The sequence below is a fragment of the Sinocyclocheilus rhinocerous genome, unplaced genomic scaffold (assembly GCF_001515625.1).
Source record: "Sinocyclocheilus rhinocerous isolate Xijiao unplaced genomic scaffold, SAMN03320098_v1.1 scaffold996, whole genome shotgun sequence".
Taxonomy (NCBI): domain Eukaryota; kingdom Metazoa; phylum Chordata; class Actinopteri; order Cypriniformes; family Cyprinidae; genus Sinocyclocheilus; species Sinocyclocheilus rhinocerous.
Genome location: NW_015660490.1, coordinates 850,148 through 877,249, shown reverse-complemented (window position 1 = coordinate 877,249; position 27,102 = coordinate 850,148). Strand labels below are relative to the sequence as shown.

Here is a 27,102-nt window from a genome sequence, read left to right as displayed (position 1 = left end):
GTACTGTTGTTGCTGCTCAAGAGTTTGCTAACGCTTCTTCAGCAAAGTGTGGATTTACTTCACCAATATTACAACCAACAGCAGAGACGCATCATATACAACATATAATCGTCACTTCACCACAGGTACTGTTTACTAACAAGGTGACAGCGCCAACTACTGGCCTGGCATACGTAATACAGCATTTTTGGCCGTCTTCGCGGATATGTGTAAACGTGAATCGTTTTGAAACTTTTTAATGGAAAAACGTTTCCATTTTTGACTACATCGTTGTCGTGAAGACCTGAAGTGTGTCAGAAAAGGTAAAGAGTTGTGAGAAAATATGATGCGTGTCAGATCAGATCATGTTCAGCAGCGGCAGCTCTTAAAGCAGCCAAAATAACCTAATAACCCAGTTGCTGTGATGCCTGTTAATCAAAGAACAAAAGAAAAAAGTGGAAATCAATATCTTTTGTAGCTTTAAGGATTCATCTATATACTGTCTTTGTTGTTTCTACGTTAATTTGAAGATTGAATGTGAAATTATTGCAATATAAAAGTATATTTATAAACTTTATACTTTATAAACTGGGATTAATTGCGATTAATCACAATTAATTTCAGAAACAAATGTGCGATTAATTAATTTTTTTAATCGATTGACACCACTAGTTTAAAGGTAAAAATGTAAAAACATGTTCTCATACAAGCCCTAATTCTAACACAGCATTCGGAATAGTTTTGTGACTGTCGGAGCAGAAACGAAAGCCGCTGCTCTGCGTATCGTTTTCCATTGTCTCCTTTAATGTTCTTATGTAAATTGCGCAAGCTTTTTTCGCTTATCACTTATTTCACTAAATCGAAAGATCAGAAAAAGCCCATACGTGGAGATGGTCCTCACTGCAGAACACAAGATCCAGGGTGCGTGGTTGGATCCAGATCCAACTCCTCCCACCTTACACATGCCTAAACCTACTCGTCTCCACCCCCTGATCCCTAAACCCACCCATCCAACTTAGTTTCAGATATCTCTTCTGAAATTCTCTGGGACAAATAAAAAGAGACACAAACAAAACACTTTTCGAGATAAGAGTTTAAAGCTATAGTTAGCAAAATGTTAGTATAAACTTAGTCTCAGATGTTTCTCCTAAAAGTCCTTTGATCAAATAAAGAGTCCCAACTGAGACAACTGTTGACATACAGTAAAAGTTTAGATTTTCGACTTCTGGTTTAAATCTTTGGTATCTTGGCAAATCCAAGAGCAGTTTGAAACATTATTGAGATTTCTTGTGAAACTCTGGATGTGATGTGAGATTACTAGGGTCTTTTTAGCTTGGGTGCATGAGACCCAAGTTAGGATCCATTAGCTCTCCCATTTAATCTCACTGCTGTCTAGGAAAAAGCATTTGAGATGTTAAAGAGATTCTCTTGTCATTTGTCTTTCCAGTGGATTGGAGATGGTCCTCACTGCAGAGGTCCTCACTCACAAGATCCAGGGAGCGTGGTTGGATCCAGATCCAACTCCTCCCACCTTACACATGCCTAACCCCACTCGTCTCCACCCCCTGATCCCTAAACCCACCCACCTCCCCCCCTAAACCTACCAATCTCCACCCCCAAGATGTGGATCCAACCACGCCCCCTGGATCTTGTGTTCTGCAGTGAGGGGCTACTGCATACGTGCACCCGCCCATAGACTCTCCCCTCACAGAAATCAGGAAAATGGTTGAAAGTGACAAAGAGACAGATTCAAACATCAGGTGTGAACAGGAATGTGTCTCCATCGTCTACTTGTGATCCGATCAACCAAAATGAATCTTAATACCATGTGTAAACCAGGCCTAGGTTGTTGTTTTTTTCGGTAAAAATGAACAACTTTTTTACAGAATAATAAGTTTATCCATGCACCACAAATGAGAATATGTTTTTTTAATATGCATTTTGGAAATTGTTCTTGCATGTTGGTCTTTCCAGCCAACATTTTAAATCCAATATCCCACAATTTGCATAAAAAATATATGGGCGGAAGCCCGGTTTATGATAGATATGTTGTCCTGTTTTATCGTCCGCTAGACGAAATCACTTAGGAAGCTAATCTTTTCACAGCAATCGGCATGATTTCCCATATGATTTATGTAGCACAAACAGTGTGGCCTAGCACGATTTCTGGGATACGGTTCATACATACTTCCGTGTGGTTTGTGAATTATATGAAAGCAATGTTGTGAAAGATCTAAAAGGTTTCAAATCAGCAAAACTGTGAATGGAATCAACTGAGAAATTAAACGACTGCCTGCTGAAGCTGAGATGCTTACCACTGTATTAAGTGAATTGAAAAGTAATGAGTCTGTGCATCTTATATTAACACACCGACCCATAATTGGCTAATTATAGTGGCAGTTCCACTGGTGTTTAGAGCGCAAACCCAAAGCGTCTTCTCATGCCTTGCTATCCGTCTCCTCCTCCAGATCCCAACGCTCTGACGCAGCCCGGCCCCGACCACGCGCTCATCGGCGGAGTGGTGGCCGTGGTGGTCTTCATCACCCTGTGCTTCATCATCGTCCTGGGCCGATATCTGGCCAGGCACAAAGGTACGGCTTCCCCTCCCCTCTCTCGCCCCCTCACCTATAGTGTGCAAAATGCTTGAACATGTCCACTGTTGTACCTCATGTGTCTATGTGACCTATGTGGGACTGTGTGGACAGGGACATACTTAACCAATGAGGCCAAAGGAGCGGAGGACGCCCCTGACGCAGACACTGCCATCATCAATGCGGAGGGGAACCACGCACATGCAGAGGAAAAGAAAGAGTACTTCATTTAGCACCTCTGTTTTTTCTGTTCAGTATTTTCACGGCAACACTGCGAGCCAGCAGAGGAGGCGTTATAGCGCTCCGCTCCCTCACAGCACTAGTCTGGTCTGGCTTTTCTCTCTCTTTGTCTCCTCGACTCCAGTCAGAGTCGTTTCGCGAACCTCTTTAAGGCCAAATTTGACTCGCCACCTGCTGCAAAAGAATGTTGCCTTTGGTTAAACCAATCCTAATCGTCCAAAACAAAATAAAAATAAATCGAAAACAAAAAATCAGTTGAGTTTGTAACTGTAACACCAGGTCCATTTAGGCCAAAAAACCCTATCCCACCCTTCCAAAATGACCCCCGTTTGATTTGCCAAGTGCCAAAATATACAGACATGTGCTTGTCATGTTTGTTGCTGTGTTTATTCATTTAAATTCCCAGTGAATACTGATTTCTCAACCACCCTCACTGTGCCTGTTATATACCTTTTTACAGATATTACCAGGGAGCGGCAAGAAATGTGGTTCATCTCAAGTCAGAAAACCTTGGCTTTGCCAATAATTACGCTTTAAGACAAGAATATGTGAGATGTATAATGTAAATATCATGTACTGTCTTTGTTTATGTGTGCGTGTCTGTTGTTTTCCATTGTAAAAGTGGGTGTTTTTTTAAGTATGCCCTGTAATAAAGAATGTTCCCAAGAGATACAGACAATTATGTAATGTACGGACACCCGAAACAAGCCGGAAGATTGAAAGTGGCAGGAAGTCGATGAAGCACAAATGAAAATTGGTGTGTAACCATTAGAAGCGAGATTATTTTCTATTTCCATCATACCTGTCTGTATATTCTTGCACTGTTAATATCCCTCCCCCCACCCACCTCCGAGCGTTTATTTCAAACCTGAAAATGTATCAAACATAAGCACAAAGTCATTGCCCCGAGCGTTTATTTCAACCCTGAAAATGTATCAAACGTAAGCACAAAGTCATTGTAAAATGTCATTGGTTTAGACAGTCTCAGGATGAAAAGAAGAGCCTAATTGAATTTGTCTTTTATCACTCGAGTGAATGAATTTTTGTTCTCGCTTTGTGAATTGAACTAAGCGGCCATTTGTTCGACGTTTGAATGGAAGTTCAGCATTGTTTCATTTCGATTCGCTGACTGACCCTTGTTAATATTGCTGTATATTACTTTGCTTAAGTGATTATTGGTGGAATATTGTTAAACTATAGGATCCCGTATATATATATATATATATATATATATGAGAAAACAAATGTCAAAATATCTATTTCAAGTGTCCCATATTTTAGTTTATATTAGTGAAGAAAATATTTGTTTGTTAGTTTGTTTTTTCCCAACCCAGGAAATGTATATAATGTGTATAATTCAGCATTTAGTAAGCTGTCTATTTAATTAAATTTGAATTCTTTATTGCTCTGTTTTATGCTACATGTGTGCGTTTCCATTTTAGCCTCTCTATATTAAGTATGTCCCGAAGGATACTTGTCATTAATACTAATTTATTGGGAAAATCTGATGGACAAACACAACACATTACTATTAGTGCTTTTTCTAAGCTTGTGAACAGATAGGATCGTTTGTTCATGAGAAGGTCAGAACAGCAATCACCATTATTGCCTTTGTGTTTGCAACAGAACATACGAGCACACATTGAAGTGTAATCTTCAGTGTACGTTTTTACGAAACATGTTTCCAGTGTTCATACTTTCATTAAATATCTGAAACATTACTATTAGTGCTTTTTCTAAGCTTGTGAACAGATAGGATCGTTTGTTCATGAGAAGGTCAGAACAGCAATCACCATTATTGCCTTTGTGTTTGCAACAGAACATACGAGCACACATTGAAGTGTAATCTTTACTGTTTTTTGCTGTATGGGAAAATGTGTGAGGTTGCTTTTACATTAAATATCTGACTTTTTCAAACTATGCCTCTGTAAGAAAAGAAAAAAAAAACTCAGAGTACTGAGTAAAATATGCACAAACTCAGATTTGTGTTTTCTTCTTCACGCAACACATAAGTCTGTCTAAACACACACACATATACATATATATATATATATATATAACTCAGATTTGTGTTTTCTTCTTCACGCAACACATAAGTCTGTCTGAACACTAACACACACACAACACACACACACATATATATATATATATATATGTGTGTGTGTGTTTATGCTACATGTATATATATATATATATATGATGTAATAATATGTTAAAAAAAAATCACATATAATTCAATATCTAATTTGAATAAAATTATGAATATGCAAATATGTTGAAATAAAAATATGAATATCACATATGTAATTGTATTATTATAGTATATTAATTCTACATTATATTATATAAAATATATTATTATTATAAAAATATAATTTATATATTATTAATTAAAATAAAAAATACAATATCACATATGTAATTGTATTATTATAGTATATTAATTCTACATTATGTTATATAAAATATATTATTATTATAAAATATAATTTATATATTATTAATTAAAATAAAAAATACAAGAAATAAAACTTTTTATTTTGGTCATTTATTAATATAAATTGCACACAGTCTAATGTTTGCATTATAGTATGTAGGTGCTTAATATGTGAGTAAATCAGATCCTTAAGCTGGAATAATGGAATAATCTTTTTAACATTCTGAGGTGGGCTTGTATTATGAATTGTGGCTACATGCTGCCCCCAAGAGCCAGAAACTCTCAGTGCATGAGAACGTGGCGGTTCTTCTTCTCTCAAAGCTTTGTTTATTGTCTCCAACTTTAAGTGGCTTTCTGCTGAAAATTTCAAATCATGTCCTTCTTTCCACTGTACCACCAAGGCGACAGCTTTACGTAATCCATAGTGCAAGTTGGCAGAGAAATTACAGGAAAGGATTTGAGGAGATCAAAAAATTGGGAAGGAGCAATGCAGTGTGTTCAGCCTTAAATCTAGACTGAGGCTTAACTGAATAACCGACACAAAACCATTACATTTCTCTGCGCTCGCAAAGATTGTGTGCTGTGTGATTAAATGTTAGTTAATGCTTGTGGGTCAACTTCAGTTGATGGAATTAACCATTAAAAAATGGATAGACTTTACAGCACAACAATGGAAACTTATCTATTTTCATATGGGTTTTTAAGGACAAGTTTGGAGTTAATGGTCATTCGGGGCTCTGGGTAAATTAGAAAACTAAACCTGATTATAAACAGAACATGAGCTATTGTAGTTGTTGATGATGTTTAGTAACAGTATTACTACCACTAATACTATTAATATTCATCATAATCATTTTAATCTTAAAAATAATGCTCATCTTGCCTGATTTTGTCAAAGGAAGGAGTACTTAGTTACTAGTTGTTGCTAGATGACAGTATATCACAGTAACTATGTGTTTGAATCAGAGGTTCAAACATCTAGTTCAAAGTTGTCATAAATGTAAACCATTTTTATTAATTACATTCTGCAAACTAACATATCATGTAATATTTTTGATATATCTGCTGGGTAACAACTGAACACAAAATCACACTGATATGCATTCAGACAAGAATCTAACTATATAATAAAGGTAGATTTTAACTGAAAGAATCATAAATGTCAGGTTAGGGCAAGCGGTCACTTTTTTTTTTTTTTTTTTCGTTTATTTATTAAGCCTATTTGTCACAATATTTTTGGCCAAAACAATGGTTGCCAAAAAGCCATTAACACCACTTATACGTTAATACAGACTAGAACCTATAATATATTTAATGGCTGATTTTGAGTGTAACAACATGTTCTGCTCAGCATGTGTTTAATGAGCTGTATCATTTCCCCTGGACAATATTGGTTAAATACTCAATATATTTCAATAGAAATGAATTAATTCATAAAATAAACCCACCCGGAGAAATATACACTGCAGTGTGACAACTAGCCCCAGTCTCCCATGTGTTATATCTCATCTTTTATTGCAAGAGTTTTACTAATTCATCTAAAGCTTGTCGGAACTTGCCATCTGTGTTAAATCCCAAGAGACTTAATTATTAGGATTGATATTTTCCCAGAGCAGTTAACATGGAATATTTTTTTGGCCCGCTTCCAGTTTGCTGTTTGGCTGTAGTTTGAGTTTTCAAATCAGCGGCGAGGCCAAAAATCTCTTTGTGAAACAGGGTGGATTTCTATTCTGTGCCTCCAATGAATGTTACTTACAATTAGAGTAAATGGGTTTGGGTTTTTAAATGAATAAATAATCCCAATTAGAGTGAAAACATCAAACTTGAAAACATGCATTTAATTATGAATTATACGTTTTTAAAAAATACTCTCTAATTTCGAGTCAAAGACATACTGAAAATACACATCGGGACTCGAAACACTGAATCTTTTCAGAATCTGTTTATACAAGAACCATCTGAATTAACCAATGAATCAGGCTTTCCAAAGCTACATATGAGAACCGTTTAAAACAAACTGATTCACTAAAATGAATCTGACTTTCCAAAGCTACATACATTTTGAGAGAGAGAGAGGTCCATTTAGGACAAGAATAAATCAAACTTTCCAAAGCTATACATACTGCATGAAAGAGGTGTCCAATCAGCGCGAACTGATTCATTCTTTTAGAATGATTCGAAATTTCCAAACCTACATGTGGAAGAAGGAGGAATATTTAAGACGAACTGATTCACTAGAATAAATCCAACTTTCCAAAGCTACATATGAGAAAGAGGTATGTTTAGGACTAACCGATTCACTAGAATGTATCAAACTTTCCAAAGCTACATATGAGAAAGAGGTTTGTTTAGGACAAACTGATTCACTAAAATGAATCAGACTTTCCAAAGCTTCATATGAGAAATGGAGGGCAATTTAAAAGAACTGATTTGCTAGAATGAATCAAACTTTCCAAAGCTTCATTCTGTATAAGAGAGATGTCCGTTTGAGGTGAACCAATTAAGTGAATCATACTTTCCTAAGCTATATATAAGAGAGGTCAATTTAGGAAGATCTGATTCATTCACTAGAATGAATCGAAATTTCCAAAGCTAAATACCATAGAGGTCCATTTAGGATAAACTGATCGATTTACTAGAATCAAATGAAATTTACAAAGCTACATATGAGAGAAGGAGGACTATTTAAGACAAACTGATTCGCTAGAATGATTCTGACTTTTCAAAGCTACATACTGTATGAGTGAGGTATATTTGGACAAACAGATTCACTAGAATGAACCAACCTTTCAAAGCTACATATGAGTGAGATGTGTTTAAGACAAACAAATAGAGTAGAATGAATCAAAGTTTCCAAAGCTACATAAGATAAAGGTATGCTTAGGATGAACCAATTCACTAGAATGAATCTGACTTTCCAAATATACATATAAAAGAAGGAAGACTATTCAGGATAAACCGATTCACTATAACGAATCATACTTTCCAAAGCTATACATACTGCATGAAAGAGGTGTCCAATCAGCGTGAACTGATTCATTCTAATAGAAATCATTCAAAATTTCCAAAGCTACATGTGGGAGAAGGGGGAATATTTGAGACTAACTAATTCACTAGAATGAATCTGACATTTCAAAGCTACATATTGTATGAGAGAGGTGCGTTTAGGACGAACTGATTCACTAGAATAAATCAAACTTTCCAAAGCTACTAAAGAGAGAAGTAGGACTAACAGATTAATCGGATTTTCCTAGCTACATATGAGAAAAAGGTTTGTTTAGGATGAACTGATTCACTAGAATGAATCAGATTTTCCTAAGCTACATACTATAGAGAGGTCCGTTTACCAGTTCACTACACTGCAAAAAAATGCTTTTCTTACTTAAGAGTTTTTGTCTTGTTTCTAGTCCAAAAAAAAAATCTAAAAATTCTTAAATCAAGAAGCATTTTCTAGACAAGTAAAAATTGTCTTGTTTTCAGAAAAAATAAGTCAAAATTAAGTGAGTTTAATAATTTTGCTTACCCCATTGGCAGATTATTTAGCTTGTTTTAAGGAAAAACTAAATTTTTACTTTTTCTGAAAACAAGACAATGTTTACTTAAAATGCTTCTTGATTTAAGAATTTTTAGATATTTGGACTAGAAACAAGACAAAAACTCTAAGTAAGAAAACAATTTTTTTGCAGTGTAGAATTGTTTGATGTATGAGAGACAGGTTCATTTAGGACGAATGATTCACTAGAATGAATCAGACTTTCTAAAGCTATATGAGAGAGAGCTGTTTAGCACAGAATGATTCACTAGAATGAATCAGACTTTCTAAAGCTATATGAGAGAGAGCTGTTTAGCACAGAATGATTCATTAGAATGAATCAGACTTTCTAAAGCTATATGAGAGAGAGCTGTTTAGCACAGAATGATTCATTAGAATGAAACAAACTTTCCAAAACTAAATATAAGGACTTACCAGTCCTACAAACTAGAGAGCTGACAAATGTGGTTGTTTACCTCCGCTCGCAAAGTAATACAAATGTGACATTGCGCTAAACTGCTGAAAGTTCTGAAATACCTTTCTCTCTATATTCGTCGTGACTCTCGCAAGAGAAGCAGTTTTTTTTTTTTTTGTAAAAATATACATTACAAACTATACATTATAGTTTATATATACACAATATCTTTTTTGTTATTTATATCATTTTATTTACACACCATCAGTATATTCTGTCAGCTTTTATTGAGTGAACCAGTGATCAATGGCCCTTTGTGCCACTGTTTCAAAGCAGCACAATTATGTAGAGAAAAATCATTTTAAAACTAACCCAATAACAGCCTGAAACGGCAACTGCCTGTTAACCAGCACCTCTAAATTTGCATTTAATCTCATTGTTTTGTTCGGTCATCTATGATTATATTCACATGATTTACAGTGGATTATCCCGCCTGTCATTGTATGGCACGTCGGCTATGCCATTGGAGTATTTCTAAGCACATACCTCATTAAAGACCTTTGAGAGGAAAACAAAATGAAATAAGTAATTTGAAGATCTTTAGTATGCATGGAGGAGGTAAACAAATGAGATCACCTTGAAAGGACAATTAAGAACCAAGCTAAGAACCTGTCGGGCCGCACAGCGTAATTACAATTGAAAGATAAATGATTACGTTTTTAATGGTGTTTTAAATCGAGTTAGTTTTAACAAAATAAGGAACAATCGATACACTCGCAGAAGACCACGAACGTACCCAATTGTCAGTGTTTAGCTTAATGACGGACACTGAAATGGCAATGACTAGGCACAGCGACCTTGAGCAGACAGACAGACCAACAGAAAATGGGTTTTTCTACTGATTAAATTCAGTGTTCCCTAGACATGGAAGATTATTTAAACTCAGTGCAGGATGGCAAACCAAACACAACTTTTATCTTAATATGTATCTTTAAAATACGTTCACTAAGACTGTGGTCTTCAAAATGGAGATTTTCCCTCCTGCAGATAATAAGACTTTTATTTTGCATACAGCATGCTAGAGATTCAGATATTTGTGATGAGGTCTTCAGCTCATTTTACTGCACATCACGTAAGCCTGTTTCCGCCACAGAACAAAAAATAAATCAATAAAAAGGGTAATTGCAACTCAGACATTTTTCTCGAATTCTGAATTGTGAAATAGAAAAACTTTTCTGACAATTCTGTCCAAAAAGATAGATACAGATAAAGATACACACTCTACAAAAAAAACTCTTTTTGCATTTTTACTTTTTTTTCCCTCTCTGAATTCTAAGTTTGCATCTCACAATTCTGTTTTTGTCCCTACCTTTATTTTAGTATTTTCTTCCATGGCGGAAAAAAACAAAACAGAAATTGAAGATTTAAACTCAGAATTCTGAAAAAAAGTCAGAATTTCAAGTTGTAAACTCGAAATTACAAGGAACAAAGTCCGTTTATTCTATATCAGAGTTTATATCTCAAAGTGCAGACTTTTTCTAAGAATTCTGAGTTTACAAAAAAGTCTGAATTTTGACTTTTTATCTCTCAATTCTACTTTTTTTTTCTCACAATTGCGAGTTTATATTTCACAGTTCAGACGTTTTTTATCAGAATTGCCAGTTAATAGCTCTCAATGCAATTTATAAACTGTGAGAAAAAAGTCAGAATTGTGATATATAAACTCGCAATTATAAGAAGAATTATAAGAATTGATTGTGGAAGCAAGCTTACATACAATTCTGACTTTTTTCTCAGAACTAGAAGAAAAAAGTGTGAATTGTGAAATAAAAAGTCCCAATTACCCTATTATATTTTTCACCCCGTGGTGGAAACACGTTTCCATAGCCCATAGTTCAAGCAATATGACAGTGAAGCAGAAACAACTGTTAATGCACAATTTTTTTATTTTATATAAATTTTTTATAGATTTTCTTCTTTTGAACAGATTTCTTCTTTTTCTGATGATTTCATCTCCTCCCTGTAAATAACAAACAATAAAACGCTGTCTATTTGTGTCATATATGAAAGCATGTAGAAGATGACTAACCTGGACTCTAATACCACTTGTTGATGCCAAAAATCCTAGCACTGTCAGCAGCAGAGAGAAAGGTAGCAGCATCACTGCACGTGCTCTTCCCATGCTGATCGCCTTTTGGTGCTGCTGGACTGCCGAGGACGGATGGTAAAGGGTCTCCAGTCACGTTTCCTCTGGTCAGAGAATTTACTGCATTTCCAATGTCAGGAAATACAACATATTTCTGTCTCCCCTTCATGCGCCTGGATGGAGGCCTCGCCCTCGTGTTAGAAGATGGGCCAGGCAAGGAAGGTATAAATGGAGGTAATTGGATCTGGGAAGGGCTCTCGAAAGTCGGAGTAACGGTTGGCCTTGTCGGCTTCTTGCTTTTTCGGTTTAGGAAACAGTTTAATAGTCAATTAAAAATGTACCTTTGTGTCAGAAAACTCATAATGTGTGACACGAATGAATAAAATTAATAAACATGTCTACTCTGTTCTTTTAATCTTAAGATTTTTACAAGACACAACATATCGACCTTATTTAAAATAACTAAATGTGTATAGCCTACGGAAATATTCTAGATTAATATTAAAATATGAATAGACACAAAATATATGCTTAATCCATTAAGAAGAAATACATCTCCTGGTGCTACTGCTTACCTATTCATTGCGATCACTCGCAGATGAACCGCACTGAACAGCGTCGCTCGCAGATGAACCGCACTGAACAGCGTCGCTCGCAGATGAACCGCACTGAACAGCGTCGCTCGCAGATGAACCGCACTGAACAGCGTCGCTCGCAGATGAACCGCACTGAACAGCGTCGCTCGCAGATGAACCGCACTGAACAGCGTCGCTCGCAGATGAACCGCACTGAACAGCGTCGCTCGCAGATGAACCGCACTGAACAGCGTCGCTCGCAGATGAACCGCACTGAACAGCGTCGCTCGCAGATGAACCGCACTGAACAGCGTCGCTCGCAGATGAACCGCACTGAACAGCGTCGCTCGCAGATGAACCGCACTGAACAGCGTCGCTCGCAGATGAACCGCACTGAACAGCGTCGCTCGCAGATGAACCGCACTGAACAGCGTCGCTCGCAGATGAACCGCACTGAACAGCTTCCACTAAAGTCGCCTCTTAACTATGGCGTCATAATGCGTAATGCTCCACCGCTGACGTTGCTCTAGGTCGGAGGTGCTTCATGCAAGAGTTCAAGCAACACAACAGTTAGATGTCGTTCACAGAGGCGTCGTTTTTGCATTCCTCTGCTGCGCTGCTTTTCCCATGTTTTCTTATGTAAACATGCGCTAATTCTTCGCTCACGCGTCGCGTCTTTTGCAGCGTCTTAGAGCTCTAGTTAAAAGTTGTTCAATTTATATATATATATATATATATATATATATAAAACTTTGTTTTAAGACTATAAAAGTCTATTTCTGTGTTGTGCATGTTTTGAAAACGCATGCTTGTATTATATGCGCATATTAAATGTACAGAATAACGTTTTTGTTGGACGACAGTGTACAGTGTATGCAATAACTTAGTGTGTGCGTGCGTGTGTGAATGCGCTATGAATAATACATGATTATTCTCACCAAATTAGCCTAACTGTTACTCAGTTGCTGACAAATGTTTTACGTTTTTTAATCGGTTTGGTCAGGATTTCAAGTGTAGCTTAAGTGGTAATACACACACACACACACACAACCAATATGTTTATCTAGAAGTTCACGTATATATTCCATTTGCGCTTCCCCCCCCCCTTCATTTTAATGTATTTTTCTTAACTATGGCGTCATAATGCGTAATGCTCCACCGCTGACGTTGCTCTAGGTCGGAGGTGCTTCATGCAAGAGTTCAAGCAACACAACAGTTAGATGTCGTTCACAGAGGCGTCGTTTTTGCATTCCTCTGCTGCGCTGCTTTTCCCATGTTTTCTTATGTAAACATGCGCTAATTCTTCGCTCACGCGTCGCGTCTTTTGCAGCGTCTTAGAGCTCTAGAATTAATCCAAAGCCATATAATAGCTTGTGAAAAAAAAAATCATTAATGCCTGAAAATCTTCTCCCCCAACATAAGTTCTCAATTCACATTCATGTTCACTCAAATTCAAAGTGAGACAGACAGACATAAAGCATTCCCCCCCCCCTTCATTTTAATGTATTTTTTAAATTAACTGATTTTAACTGCTAAGGGAAGTGATTATAACATGATAAACAATCAATGTTCCTTTTTTAGATATTTTATGTGAATTTGATGGACTCTTTTAAAACATTATTATGTTGAAACGGGTTCACTGTTGTACACTTTATTTTCTATTCAGCAGCTGACCATTTAAAACAGAATTTAGAGGAAGACATTAAGTAGGCTAAGGGATAATCAACGGTTTGCCATGCATTCAAGGATTTTAAATGCAGGATGTGGAGGCAAAGAACCACCAGATTGGTTGCCTCCGCGAAGTGCATTTAAAATCCTTTAATGCACGGCAAACCGTTGATTATCCCGCTTATTCCATGGTCATTTGCCAAGTTATAGACCAGTTAAAACTAGTATTGCTCTTTGCAGAGCAATATTTTACCGAATGGGTAAAAATGACGGTTATTTTCGTCAGTTACGGGTAGCTCTAGCATTCTGCCCGCTTCAAATCAGACACAAAGATTAAATAGTGCCGTTAGATCACATTTATTTGAATTAATTATCGATCGTTTGATCGAGAGAAAGATGACAGTTGTGTGTGTGAATTACCTGCGTCTGTGCGTCTCTCTCTACAAACAATTTGTGAGTTTAGTTACTTAGAGATTTTACCTCCTAGTTGCTGAGGAATAGGCTATAATGCAGTGATCCAGTAAGCTATTTTATAAATAAAAGTCGCGGGGCAGAGTTGACAAGTTTATATTGACCTACTCCTGAACATTTCTGTGTGTGCGGGATCTCCGATCTCTCTCTGTGCGAGTGGTGTGTGTGTCAGTTAAAGCAGCGCATTAATATAGAACGGTGATCAAACTGACTGGGAACTACCTGTGCATTAAACGGTTTTAATGCATACGTGCCAGCCAATCCGAATCGAGTATTCAGACCAGGGGCGGTTCTACCAGGGTGGCAACTGCCACCCTAAGAAAAAGCTGTGCCACCCCAGAATTATCACAGTATAAAATATAAATGTAAGCAGTGTTTCATGTGCTACTTTTCAGCCGCGGCGATGACAGAGTAATGCAAAATAATGGCAAAAACAGTCTTTTAATAAACTGTGCACGATGGTTGCACGCGCACGCAGTGTAGTCGGCTTCATTAACCAATGACTTATGAACCGGATCTTTTTGAGTCAAAACCTCAAAGCGCGGTTCACTAACGAATTGTTTTTAGATTTGTTCGTGAATCAGAGAATTACTGCTTTATTAGGTAACTCAGAAGTCCTCTGAGAAATCTAATCCCGTCTGGATATGTCTGAGATTCATCGCGTAATTGTTTGGTGATCCGATTCTCCGACCGCTCGCTCCACTTTCATCATGGATATAAGCCGTAACAATAACATGAAATCAATAAGAAGATGCCGATCACGGAAACTAATAGCAGAGTTAGGTAAGAATCTAGTCGTATTGCAGTTTTCTCGATTGTTAATATAACTGATTTTAGTTGCCACTTTTTCCCCCAAACTCATAATTCAGTTTTCATAACAAAGACACATTTCTCAAAAAGTTTAACAATGAGTAGACATTAGGTAGCAAAACTGATGACACACCAGTCAGAATCTCTGCAAGCTAACAACGGAGAGAGCTCGAGCTGAGCCAATAATCTACAGGGGTTTTATACTTACACATACAGGAAAGAATTTCTGTTAGTGAACAGTTTCTTTTTCTTACCTTTATGAAATGCCAAATGTATCTCCAATTTCACTATTCTATAGGTACAGTAAACTGTAGCACATGTTGTACACCACAGCGTGTGACTGTCAAATTTTATTTGTAACCATTTTTTATGTGTACTTCATTTTTGCAGAACTGAGAAATGACTGCCTAGAGATATAGCTAGTATTGTGTCTGGAGACCAAGAAACTGCTATAGTACTGTATACTGTAATCAAATTTGGCCAAATGTGCAGAGGATGCTAAATGTACTTTTTTTTATTTTATTTTTTACTGTACTGTATTGTGGTGCATGCCAAGTTCATACAATTCTTTGGTATTTTAACTTTTATAGTGCTTTTCATCTACTGCAAAAATACTTTACAGTAGTAAAATTTTTTCCCAAAAGTTAATTGCTGAATTATATACATCTGTATCTGTAATTTAATGTATGTATACTGTAATAGACATTGAGCTGCAAAAATAATTCCTGAATCCTAGTAAGAGTTTTTTGTTACAGTGTTATTGATCTTCTAGTGTTCACTGGGCAGGACAGTCATCTGTGTATTTGAATTGTGTGTAAGCATTTACCGTTTTTTTCAACTGTTCACACAAAATCTTTGTCACACAATTTCTGAAACCTGACACTCAAACACCAGGACCACACACCAAATCTGCAAAACCATAAACTAATTTTTGGCCTTTGACTCAGTTTTCAATTTCATAAAACACTTTTTGCAAAACACAACACACAATTCTCTATGTAACACACAAAAATCTAACAGGAATTAATATTATGGTAAAGGTGTTTGCAAATGTTTGCTTTTGAGATGCGTTTGTGATATTTTGAATGCAGTGCTTCATTTTGCAAGAGATGTGAGGCATTTTGCATTTTGTGTGTGCAATTATTGGATTTGTGTGTAAAGTTTTGAAAAAAATAGGCAAAGTTTTGAAATTTTTGTAAGCAGTTGAAAAAAAAAAAATACCTGTAAGAAAACCTGTAATAACTAGATTGAAAAGTTTGAAAGACAAATTTATGCTGGCTTGTCTTAAAGTCTTGTTTAAAAGACGTAAATGGTTTGGTCAGTTAGATGTTCGCAATGTTTGCTAAAGTGTTGCTAGTTGGTTGCTAGGCTCTTGCTATGCAGTTGCTGGGGTGTTGCTAGAGTATATGTTTGACTTGATAAGAGTTTGGTCTGGGTGATTACAGACATTCCCACCTCTGTTAATAACAGAAAATCAAACATTGTTTTCAAAACTGATCCAGTTTCAGCGCTTTGATATTATTGTATTTCCTTCTAATGTTAGGAAATTCAAAAGTTTTTGATGCTCTTAAACTTGCACTAAACGTGATTATACCATTTAAGTAACCCATGTAATTTTAATAGAACTGCATGTCTTCTTTGGTGATAAAAGCTCAGTAACATTTATAACCTGTTGAAGTTTTTTTATATTGTGCATTGACTTGGTGCCATGATGGATATTGAAATGTTATTTTTCATTTTAAACTGTATAGATGATTACTTAATGGTAATACAATATTTGTGAACACAACTGTGTATGTCAGACCATAAATCCCCAAAAACTATGCATGGGGGCTTGCTTTGGTGTTGCTACCCCTCATAGACCCCATGCCACCCTAAGAATTATTTTTTAGATCCGCCCGATTCAGACAGACCATGGAATAACTAAGAATAATGTGTCACATCTAGAGAGAAGATGGTAAAATCCCTGCGTTTATGAAACCTTAGCATGACCTTCATATCTCACTCAATACACATCACCTCTTCAACAGAGACCTAGAGACAAAGATATTAGTTGCCTTACACTAACTTAGAAAATGTTGTGTGCTTAAATGTATATTTCAATCATAAATTCAAAAAGGATTGATTTATTTGTTCATTATCTGTTTGCACATTCCTGTTAGCAAGCACCACACATTGAGTGAAAAATTTTTTTTTACATTTTATTTGCTACTATTTGTTAAATCGGAATCAAATATTGAATTATACAGTGCATTCTAGGTCTACATGACAGTATTTTGGTTACAGGGTTAAAAAAAAACAACAACAAAAAAGGCATGAAAAAGTAAAAATAGAACATTCCATTGATGATACAACGGCAAAATGAACAAGTTGTCTTTTAGACGAAAATTCTACTGGAATGAACATTAGTTTCTCTAAGCATTTGCAGCCAATTTTACTTCCATAATGTGAAGTATTTCTGAGTCAAACAGGATATTTAGCTAGAAAAAAGTAGGTTAGAAACTGATGAAAAGTACATGAAAAGTGAGGATTCTTTCCACAACAAGAGTTAGCCAATAGACTGCATGGCCTTGATGACATCAACTGAAAACGGAAAGTCATTTCAGAAGATATTACATTTTGATGAAATAATACTAGACAATATTTCATTGAAATAAAGTGTAATGAAGAATCATGCACAATAAGACCAGAAACGTGTATTAAGAATGGAAATTTCTGATTTTACGCTGACCTTGAAATGGATCTTTTCCCAAACTCATTTCACATTCGCAAGCAAAAAGTGAACAGTATCTAAACTTTCACAATTCGTTTTTTGTTACCTTAGAAAGCCTATGGATTCCATGTATTTTTCACAAACCCTACATGATATGCATGAAATCTTACATGGCAGATATTTAAATGTCACTATAACTATGCCTTATGCATATATGAATACTTAAAAAAAGAGATGCATATTCAATGCACAATTTTCATGCGGGTAATGCAAAGACATATTAGGCTACAGTGGAATGTACTTATTTATATGCTCTACATAGCATAACAAAATCATCATCCATTAATATAATAAAGAGAATTACAATGATTGTCCTTTGTGGCAGTGTACACGAAATTAAACCAGGGGTCATTCCTGTTATGTAGTACATTTTCAAAAGTTTATATTTGAATAAAAATATAAAATTGACAATTTTTGCAGATTAGTTTTCTTTCATGACAGTATTACAATTAATGCACTAAAAAGCATAAAAAGTCAATTTATTAAGAAATATTCCAAGCGCTTTTCTTTCTTTATTCAAAATATTTAAACCAAACTTGGTTACATTGTTTTCATTGTTAATCTTTTTATCGATATTACCTGTCTTCATTATTACTTTCCACACTGTTAATCTGCTGAAAAATCCTAACTAAAAAAAAGCCAGTTCCTTAAAGGCAGAGTAAGTGATTTTTCAAAAACGCGTTAAAAACTGATTCGGGCCGAATCGCAAAACAAACTTGTAGCCAATCAGCAATAAGGGGCGTGTCTACTCATGACGTGGAGGAGAGCCCGTTCAGTGCATGGGACGGACATTAGATAAACATTGGCTACCAGAAATCCCTTACTCTGCCTTTAATGACACGATTGTCCAGGAAGTGACATTTTTGGTGGGAAATCATACATCTTCATATACATGTTAAAGTATTAGCAATTAATTCAAAGAACTATTTGATGTCTTGTGCTATTAGTTTGTTTGTCTTTAAAATAGTCCTCCCTGTTGGACAAGATTTAAAAAAAAATGGGTATGATAGAATCAAAATATCAAAACATGGTTAAAAATATCAAAATGAACTTGAGCTAACTATCAATCTGTAATTAAACTATTATTTACAATAATATAATTAACTCCTTATGAGCCTGAGCTTAGCAGAACATATGTCTGAAATACTTAAAATTACAACACAAGCATATTCATTTTTTTGCCAGTTTAGTTTCAGAGTTCAGAATGTGTGGCATAACAGGAATGACCTCTATGGCGTAACAGCAAACAAGGAATGAAAGGCATATCCGTATGCATCCATATAGCACTTCCATATGAAACTCCTGTTAATAGTGCAAATGTAGTCACGTCCATACTTGGAAACATTACGAAAGTGCTCCTACAAAGAAAGTCATGCTCAAAAGTGTAACTGACGGCAGCAGAAAGGTAAGCACCCGAGTAAAATGAAATATCAGACCATTCCCAAGCTGCTTTGCTCTGTTGTACATCATGGAGCTGGATCTGAAACAGTGCTCTGAACGTTGTCTTGCAGGAAGGCAGTGGGCAAGCTGAGTGCTACTGTGTCTCCTTCAGGACATGTGTCTGCAAGAAAGGTGTCCAGGGTGGAGTTCCCATGGGTGTCCTGGTCTGGGCCAGCCAGGCTAGGAGAGGCCATGGGGGTGAGGAGGACGGAGGTGGGACAGTCGGAGGAGACGTACCTGGCCAGCACTTGCAGCTGTTCGGACTGTGGCGAGGCGTCCATACAGAGGCTCTGACAAAGGCCTGAGAGGTTCTGACGTACATCCTCTATGCCGAGCTTCAGCTGGTTGTGATCTTGCAGTAGTTTCTCCTTCTCGATCCTCTGATAAATGTGGAAACAAAAGAAGATCCATTTTAAAGGGTTAGTTCACCCAAAAATGAAAATTCTGTCATTAATTACTCACCCTCATGTCGTTCTAAACCCGTAAGACCTCCGTTCATCTTCAGAACACAAATTAAGATATTTTTGATGAATTCTGAGAGCTCTCTGACCCTCCCATAGACAGCAATGTAATTACCACGATCAAGGTCCAGAAACGTAGCAAGGACATCGGTAAAACACACAATAGAGATATCACAATAACATTGTTATTGTGAATTCTTTGGCCATGATAATTTTCTAAATCTGGAAATAAAGCAAAACAACGGAGAACAAAAACAGCTAAATAATCCTCGGATACCATGCTCATCATTTACAGCAATAAGCTTACATTAATTCAATCTTGGGACTGATTAATTAGCCTAAGTTATTACTTCACCACCTGCATGAAGTCATTAACGTTAGTTCTATATTGGTGAAACAACGTGGTTCAAATGACAGATGTGTGACGAAGTGTGCGACAAACCCTATGGTTTCAGGGAACAGTCATGACAGGCTAGTTAATTAATTTCCTTAAAGATGTATGGTAGTTAAGCACAGTTGCGTCATTGTACAGGAAACACACACCTGAACGAGTTTTTGAGTGAGTTGGTAAACTCTCGCATTCAAATTAATGGTTTGAATCGGTCTGAGACTGATTTTTTTAATGTAATTTCAAATTCTTTCAAAGTAACTGGCTCATTTATCATTCCTTCATAAATGAGAGTACAATGATCGTGCTGCATATTGTTTGATTGCACTACACTATTTAAAATCATGTTTATACCAGTTATTAACATAATACTGGCTGATTCAATTGCAATTAATGGGGTAAATGGGGCTTAAACTGTCAGGACCACTCAAATACGCGACGTTATTTTAGATTCAGTAGATATGACAAACAGATATACCAGTTTCTTGATTTCTCCCTCCAGCCTGTAGATGCAGTCCAACTTTCTCTTGCGGCAGCGCTGTGCAGCCATACGGTTCTTACTGCGCCGTCTCACATCCTGAACAAACTCCAGCTGTTCTGGGGTCAGTTGCTCGCGTTTTAACATCTGCAGGAACGCTCTCCGGGTCATGCTGGAAATCTGCTCCACAGGGAATGGCAAATCCACCTGGGAAGAAAACCGAGACGTCAACACTGTTGACGTCTCAACTGAGTACAAAATAAAGCAGAAGTCTGCAATTTGGCAACAAACTTCAACTCTAACTTCATGAAGTTTTGCAATTGTGAGTGCAAGCATGCTCACCTCTTGCACTTGTTCACTGCTACCGCACTGCGTGCAGTCTCCATCCGATTCACACTCAGAGTTTTCCCTTGAGTTAATGGGGGACATGCAGGGACTGTCTCCAGTGTCCTCTTTGGACAGAGTGTCCCCTCCAGAGGTATGTCTATCGCTGGAGCTCAGGTCTCTCAGGAAGGGACAATCATCAGGCGCAGCTCCCAGATCCAGATGCTTTAACCAGTGGAAGTCTGAGCCATTTCCTGCAGATGACTGGTCGATAGAGTCCAAAGGTAGCGGCTCATTCAACGTGGAGCTCAAATCCGGCCAAAAACCCTTTGCAAGATGCTCAGCCACTTCCCTTTCCACCATGCTTCGTTTTGTGGAGCAATCTTTGGGGGTCAGTTCAGAGAATGTTTGTTCGTTGGAATCAAACACCCGGTTGTCTTCGGTGCCAATGTTGCTTAGGTCTGGAGCACCAGAAATGCTGTCCAAAACCCCACTTGACTGCGCAGAATTCAGAGGACATAGTTGGGTACAGTCGGTGGACGGCATTAGCCCTTCACTTTGGTCAAAGTGGCCCTCGGTGATACTGGCTATGTTCAAGTCTTTATCAGTAGGTGGTTCACAATGCATCTCCACTGCTAGTTCCTTCTGGAATTCGTCCTCCATTGCTAAAATGTCCCCATCACAGCCAGCTGCAGTAGAATGCAGTTTCTCATTGTCACTGGTGCTCGAAATAGACAGATAAGGACAAACTTCAGAAGCTGCCAAGGAAGACGAAGGCAACTGTGGGCCACAGTTCTGCAGGCAAAACTGATCCTGGCCATCTCCCATGTGGTATGAAGTGCTTCTTGCGTAAAGAGGGGACAAATCTAACTGCATTTCTTTGTCATTTGAGATTGGGGGACAATCTTCAGGACTTTCTGCAAAGGATGTTATAGATGCAGCTTGCATGACAGTGCTTGCATCTTGAGGTACACGATCTTCTTCAGTTTCCGGGTTTTGGCCATTTGGACTGCAGATGGCTTGCGATTTCTCATGGGACGCTTGGCTCTTGCTTTTACTCTTCACTTTTTTTGAGGTTCCACTACCATCGGAAAACTTTGGGATGAGGAATTCAAAGCAGGCTTTATCGAGGTTTTGAAATCCGAGAAATTCGGCGCATCTGTGGATCTCCAGGATGTTTTCTTTCGTGAAGTGAAGTTTTGCCGTGTAGGCAAACTGCAGAAGAGGCTCAAATCCTTCCACCGTGACCTTGGGAAATTAATGATCTAGTCATGATTACTGCATGAATAAATCATTTGCAAATTGCATTACTGGGTTATTGCTGTAACTTCATTTAATCTCAATATATAAGATCTAATTTGCCAGCACTGCAATGTAAACAATTTTTAAAGGAATACTTCACACAATGTCATCATTTACTCAATTACATCTTATGGTGTAAACAAGTAAAAAGTAAGAACATATTTTCCTTACACCCTGAATACATGTGTTTTTGATACATGTAGTAACATGTATATATATATATATATATATATATATAATTATTATTTTTTTTTTTACAAATATGAAAGTTATTCATTCATAAATATCATGATGTTGATATTTTACCTTGTCTTGTCATAAAAAGGTCAAATTATCAAGTATTTTAAGAAACTTAGACCGTGACACACAATTATGTGGGTTTGCAGAAATCCTTGACAGACATTAATAAACCATTTAGTAAAAATATTTTTTCCGAACAAATAATAATAATAATAAAAGATTACGCCATAAAAATACCTAATAAGGTTAGTTTCAAACATTTTATTCATTTGATGTCTTTTTTCTTAATTATGATATCTGAATAGCTAAATCACAATGACATTATATTAAGACATTGACCCTCATACTAACCTTCATGGATTTACTCATGCAGGAGTAAATGATGACAGAATTGTGCTGAACCATATATTGTTTGTTTTAGGGTTTGCTCAATCTATGATGTATATTTTTTTACATATTCTTTTTTTTTTGGGGGGGGGGTATGGGTGTTAAAAATGTGTTAAAAATAACAACAAATCATACAGGGATGAAAGCTTAACCACAGTTTTCTCAAAACCTCCAGGTTCAACCCATCCACCATATCAAGCATTACCTCATCCGGTAACCTGACGGTGAGGTTTGGTCGACTGTGGTTTGTCAGTCTGGTGTAAAAATATCCGCTGCAGGAAGCCAGCACTGAAGAGTGTGCTCGAAAGCTCCTGCGCTCCACTTCAACGGTCACATCGCACAAGAGCTCCTTCTGTCTCAGCTCCTCCAGCGAGCGAAGAACATGATGGCTGTGAACAGCGGACTGAAAGGTGAAAACAGAGGTCCGGGGGCCATCCACAGACATGACGCAGGGGTTTAGCTACAAAATAACAGATACATAGAAGCAACTGTGTAACAAAGTGGAAATACAGAAATAGATGCATCAAGTTACACTTGGGTGAAGTGATGTGACTTAATACATGATAATGATGATGGGCACATACAGTATTCAGATGCATTTACAATTACACCATGTAGAATATATATATTTTTTTAAATATATGCAAATAAAAGGACCAGTATAATACTTTTTTATTGGTAAAACATTTGAGTAACCATTAGAATAAGTAAACAGAGTGACTGAGCATGACTCTGCAAAACATTAAAAAAAACATGTTTTCAGTTAACAGTTAGAGAAAGTCAGTATGTGTCCATCATATTGTTCGCATAAAATTAACAGATTAGTTTTGACTGGACATGTCAACATAAGCCAAAATGAGTGTTAAGCAACTGTGTAAAAATTTGGTATAAATAAACATTGCTTAACTATAATACATGGAGATACTAATTTCTCAATATGGCATAACCTTTGAGATAATACAACGAAAGTAGGAACTCGCTAAGTTAGTTGTTGACAGTGAAATTGACATTGTACATTTTGACACACTCATGTTTACGCGTGGGGTTTGTATGTTTGTAGAGGAATAGAAAACCGACCTGACATATCACTGGAGATCAGAAGCCGTCGAAAATCCCACTCTGTCCATCGCTTTTGCAGTCTAACAGTGAAATCGTGTTAAAGTTTGACAGCGAGAGAGCTCCATAACGTCTCTTTGCCTGTCATGTGACTGTCCAGTGCGGCAGTGAGAGCGCGTCACACCGCACGCACAGAACGTACTGCGTCATGCGTCTGCTAGCCACGCCCACTTCTAGAACAGAGATAGATAGATAGATAGATAGATAGATGTAAAAAAAACAGTAAATTCCATTTACCAACATATCCAAATTATTCGCTTATCTTGATAAAACCAGCTGACAATATTAATTTAGAAAAATATTGAATAAATTAGAATAAATGTAAATTATGTGACTGCCATTAACTCAAATAATTATTAAGTATGCATAATTATTATTATTTAAAAACATGTGTTAAGTTGATGTTAACGTTATGTGAAATTATGAATGAAATTATTAATAATATGAATAATATGAAAGTAACAATAATATTAATATACAGAAAACTGTTGATAAGTAATATATAAAAATGTATGAGATGAAAAATGTAAATGTTTAAGTTGACAAAACAGACTGTTTAGTGTTATATTAGTATTAGTAGTAGTAGTAGTACATACAGAGAACAAGTGCACATGTTTAAGTTGACATAACAGACAGATTGTTTATTGTTTATTATTATTAGTGGTAGTAGTAGTCGTCGTCGTTGAGATTATTGTTCAGATAATAGTTGAACCTTTATTTTGAAATACCAAGATGATTCGCTTATATTCACTTTCGATTTAAACCAGAGGTGGTTTAAACTCACCGTAACATCTTTAAACATCCTTGTGAACAATTTAAAACTGTATTAGTTTAATTAAACACATTTTAGCGTTCCTAAAGAGTGAAATGTGATTTTAGAAATTCTCACGAATTTATTTCCGTGTCGAAAGTGCTGCTGTAAAATCAGTGCGCTCACTGTCATTGGAAGGAGCATGTCATGCCTCTTTTCTTAAAACCCCGTGAAGTTGCGTTTTACTGCAGTGCTGCTCCGTTTGTTACAGTTGTTTAGTCTAGGTAGTTCAGTTGTCGGTTTTGTTGACTGTGAATGTTGAGTTCCGTGCAGTAATGTCAGTGTACAGACCGCTGGTGTGTTTGCTCAGCCACGCGACAGCAGCGCGGGTCTGGAGGACAGTCACCACCTGGTCACCTGTAGCAGCTGCCTTCAATGCCAGAGTCCACAGGAGACTAGACCTCTTCCACCAAAATGTGGTACGTACCTGTCTGGATCTGTCTAATTGTAACTGCCGATTGTCCTTTATTAGAGTAAAATACAAACTGTGTGTATTTGTCAGGGGTTGTTTGGTGTCCCGGAGCTCAGCTCTGTGGGGGGCTTTGAGGTGGTCCAGGACAGAGCCCTGCAGGAGACACAGCAGCTGGTGGAGCAAGCCTGCCGCTGCCCTCCAGGAGTCCAGACCGTGGAGATATTTGACAAACTGTCAGACAGCCTGTGCAGAGTGGCAGACATGGTAAACGTGTTAAACATGGTTGATTCACATTTATTTACTTATTAATAGTAGGGGATGAAAAGCAAGAGCTTTAGAAGACTGCTCTTCTCATTTGAAATTCAAAGCTGTGACAAATTGAAGAATATGTGTGTGTGTGTGTGTGTGTGTATATATATACAGGTGCATCTCAATAAATTAGAATGTCGTGGAAAAGTTCATTTATTTCAGTAATTCAACTCAAATTGTGAAGCTCGTGTATTAAATAAATTCAATGCACACAGACTGAAGTAGTTTAAGTCTTTGGTTCTTTTAATTGTGATGATTTTGGCTCACATTTAACAAAAACCCACCAATTCACTATCCCAACAAATTAGAATACTCCATAAGACCAATAAAAAAAAACATTTTTAATGAATTGTTGGCCTTCTGGAAAGTATGTTAATTTACTGTACATGTACTCAATACTCGGTAGGGGCTCCTTTTGCTTTAATTACCGCCTCAATTCGGCGTGGCATGGAGGTGATCAGTTTGTGGCACTGCTGAGGTGGTATGGAAGCCCAGGTTTCTTTGACAGTGGCCTTCAGCTCATCTGCATTTTTTGGTCTCTTGTTCCTCATTTTCCTCTTGACAATACCCCATAGATTCTCTATGGGGTTCAGGTCTGGTGAGTTTGCTGGCCAGTCAACTTTTGGTGCTTTTGGCAGTGTGGGCAGATGCCAAATCCTGCTGGAAAATGAAATCAGCATCTTCAAAAAGCTGGTCAGCAGAAGGAAGCATGAAGTGCTCCAAAATTTATTGGTAAACGGGTGCAGTGACGTTGGTTTTCAAAAAACACAATGGACCAACACCAGCAGATGACATTGCACCCCAAATCATCACAGACTGTGGAAACTTAACACTGGACTTCAAACAACTTGGGCTATGAGCTTCTCCACCCTTCCTCCAGACTCCAGGACCTTGGTTTCCAAATGAAATACAAAACTTGCTCTCATCTGAAAAGAGGACTTTGGACCACTGGGCAACAGTCCAGTTCTTCTTCTCCTTAGCCCAGGTAAGACGCCTCTGACGTTGTCTGTGGTTCAGGAGTGGCTTAACAAGAGGAATACGACAACTGTAGCCAAATTCCTTGACACGTCTGTGTGTGGTGGCTCTTGATGCCTTGACCCCAGCCTCAGTCCATTCCTTGTGAAGTTCACTCAAATTCTTGAATCGATTTTGCTTGACAATCCTCATAAGGCTGCAGTTCTCTCGGTTGGTTGTGCATCTTTTTCTTCCACACTTTTTCCTTCCACTCAACTTTCTGTTAACATGCTTGGATACAGCACTCTGTGAACAGCCAGCTTCTTTGACAATGAATGTTTGTGGCTTACCCTCCTTGTGAAGGGTGTCAATGATTGTCTTCTGGACAACTGTCAGATCAGCAGTCTTCCCCATGATTGTGTAGCCTAGTGAACCAAACTGAGAGACCATTTTGAAGGCTCAGGAAACCGTTGCAGGTGTTTTGAGTTGATTAGCTGATTGGCATGTCACCATATTCTAATTAGTTGAGATAGTGAATTGGTGGGTTTTTGTTAAATGTGAACCAAAATCATCACAATTAAAAGAACCAAAGACTTAAACTACTTCAATCTGTGTGCATTGAATTTATTTAATACACAAGTTTCACAATTTGAGTTGAATTACTGAAATAAAGGAACTTTTCCACGACATTCTAATTTATTGAGATGCACCTATATATGCACTATATTCAAATGCACTAATTCCCAGCCTCAACCCATTCAGAAGTACCAGTACTTACATAGATACCTATACATAGTAGCCAGAAAGAAATGCTAATTTTAAAGAAAAACGTCAGACGTACTT

General features: G+C 37.2%; 3 protein-coding genes across 7 annotated transcripts in view; 2 read left to right on the top strand and 1 right to left on the bottom strand.

The window, feature by feature from the left end:
- LOC107724967 (cell adhesion molecule 2-like) overlaps positions 1–3,695 on the top strand; it is a 260,688-nt gene extending 256,993 nt beyond the window's left edge. For 2 of the 3 annotated variants that reach the window (XM_016534068.1, XM_016534069.1), the window contains exons 9-11: positions 2,448–2,570; positions 2,685–2,790; positions 3,271–3,695. In XM_016534068.1, the coding sequence (XP_016389554.1) occupies positions 2,448–2,570; positions 2,685–2,790; positions 3,271–3,376 (335 nt within the window). In that variant the 3' untranslated portion in view covers positions 3,377–3,695. The remainder of the gene's footprint in view (positions 1–2,447; positions 2,571–2,684; positions 2,791–3,270) is intronic. The other variant, XM_016534070.1, reaches the window with a different exon arrangement.
- Positions 3,696–18,438: 14,743 nt separating this feature from the next.
- Positions 18,439–23,857, bottom strand: LOC107724969 (transcription regulator protein BACH1-like). Of its 2 annotated transcripts, none has more exons than XM_016534072.1 (5): positions 23,735–23,857; positions 22,863–23,120; positions 20,747–21,976; positions 20,405–20,611; positions 18,439–19,457 (listed from the first exon to the last, which is right to left on the bottom strand). In XM_016534072.1, the coding sequence occupies exons 2-5, from the start codon at positions 23,100–23,102 to the stop codon at positions 19,104–19,106; spliced, it is 2,031 nt and encodes a 676-aa protein (XP_016389558.1). In that variant the 5' UTR covers positions 23,103–23,120; positions 23,735–23,857; the 3' UTR covers positions 18,439–19,103. The 2 variants fall into 2 exon arrangements, with proteins under 2 accessions (XP_016389558.1, XP_016389557.1); XM_016534071.1 differs by having other exon boundaries at positions 22,863–23,117.
- A 684-nt stretch (positions 23,858–24,541) lies between these two features.
- LOC107724959 (mitochondrial intermediate peptidase-like) overlaps positions 24,542–27,102 on the top strand; it is a 22,358-nt gene continuing 19,797 nt past the window's right edge. For both annotated transcript variants that reach the window (XM_016534057.1, XM_016534056.1), the window contains exons 1-2: positions 24,542–25,003; positions 25,087–25,260. In XM_016534057.1, the coding sequence (XP_016389543.1) occupies positions 24,860–25,003; positions 25,087–25,260 (318 nt within the window). In that variant the 5' untranslated portion in view covers positions 24,542–24,859. The remainder of the gene's footprint in view (positions 25,004–25,086; positions 25,261–27,102) is intronic.

Coding starts and splice junctions, on each gene's coding strand:
- LOC107724969 (XM_016534072.1), bottom strand. CDS start 23,102: ATGTCTGTGGATGGCCCCCGGACCTCTGTTTTCACCTTTCAGTCCGCT. Junction 20,612..20,746: donor GCAGTGAACAAGTGCAAGAG/GTGAGCATGCTT, acceptor TTTTCTTCCCAG/GTGGATTTGCCATTCCCTGT. Junction 19,458..20,404: donor AGGGAGAAATCAAGAAACTG/GTATATCTGTTT, acceptor CACATTTATCAG/AGGATCGAGAAGGAGAAACT.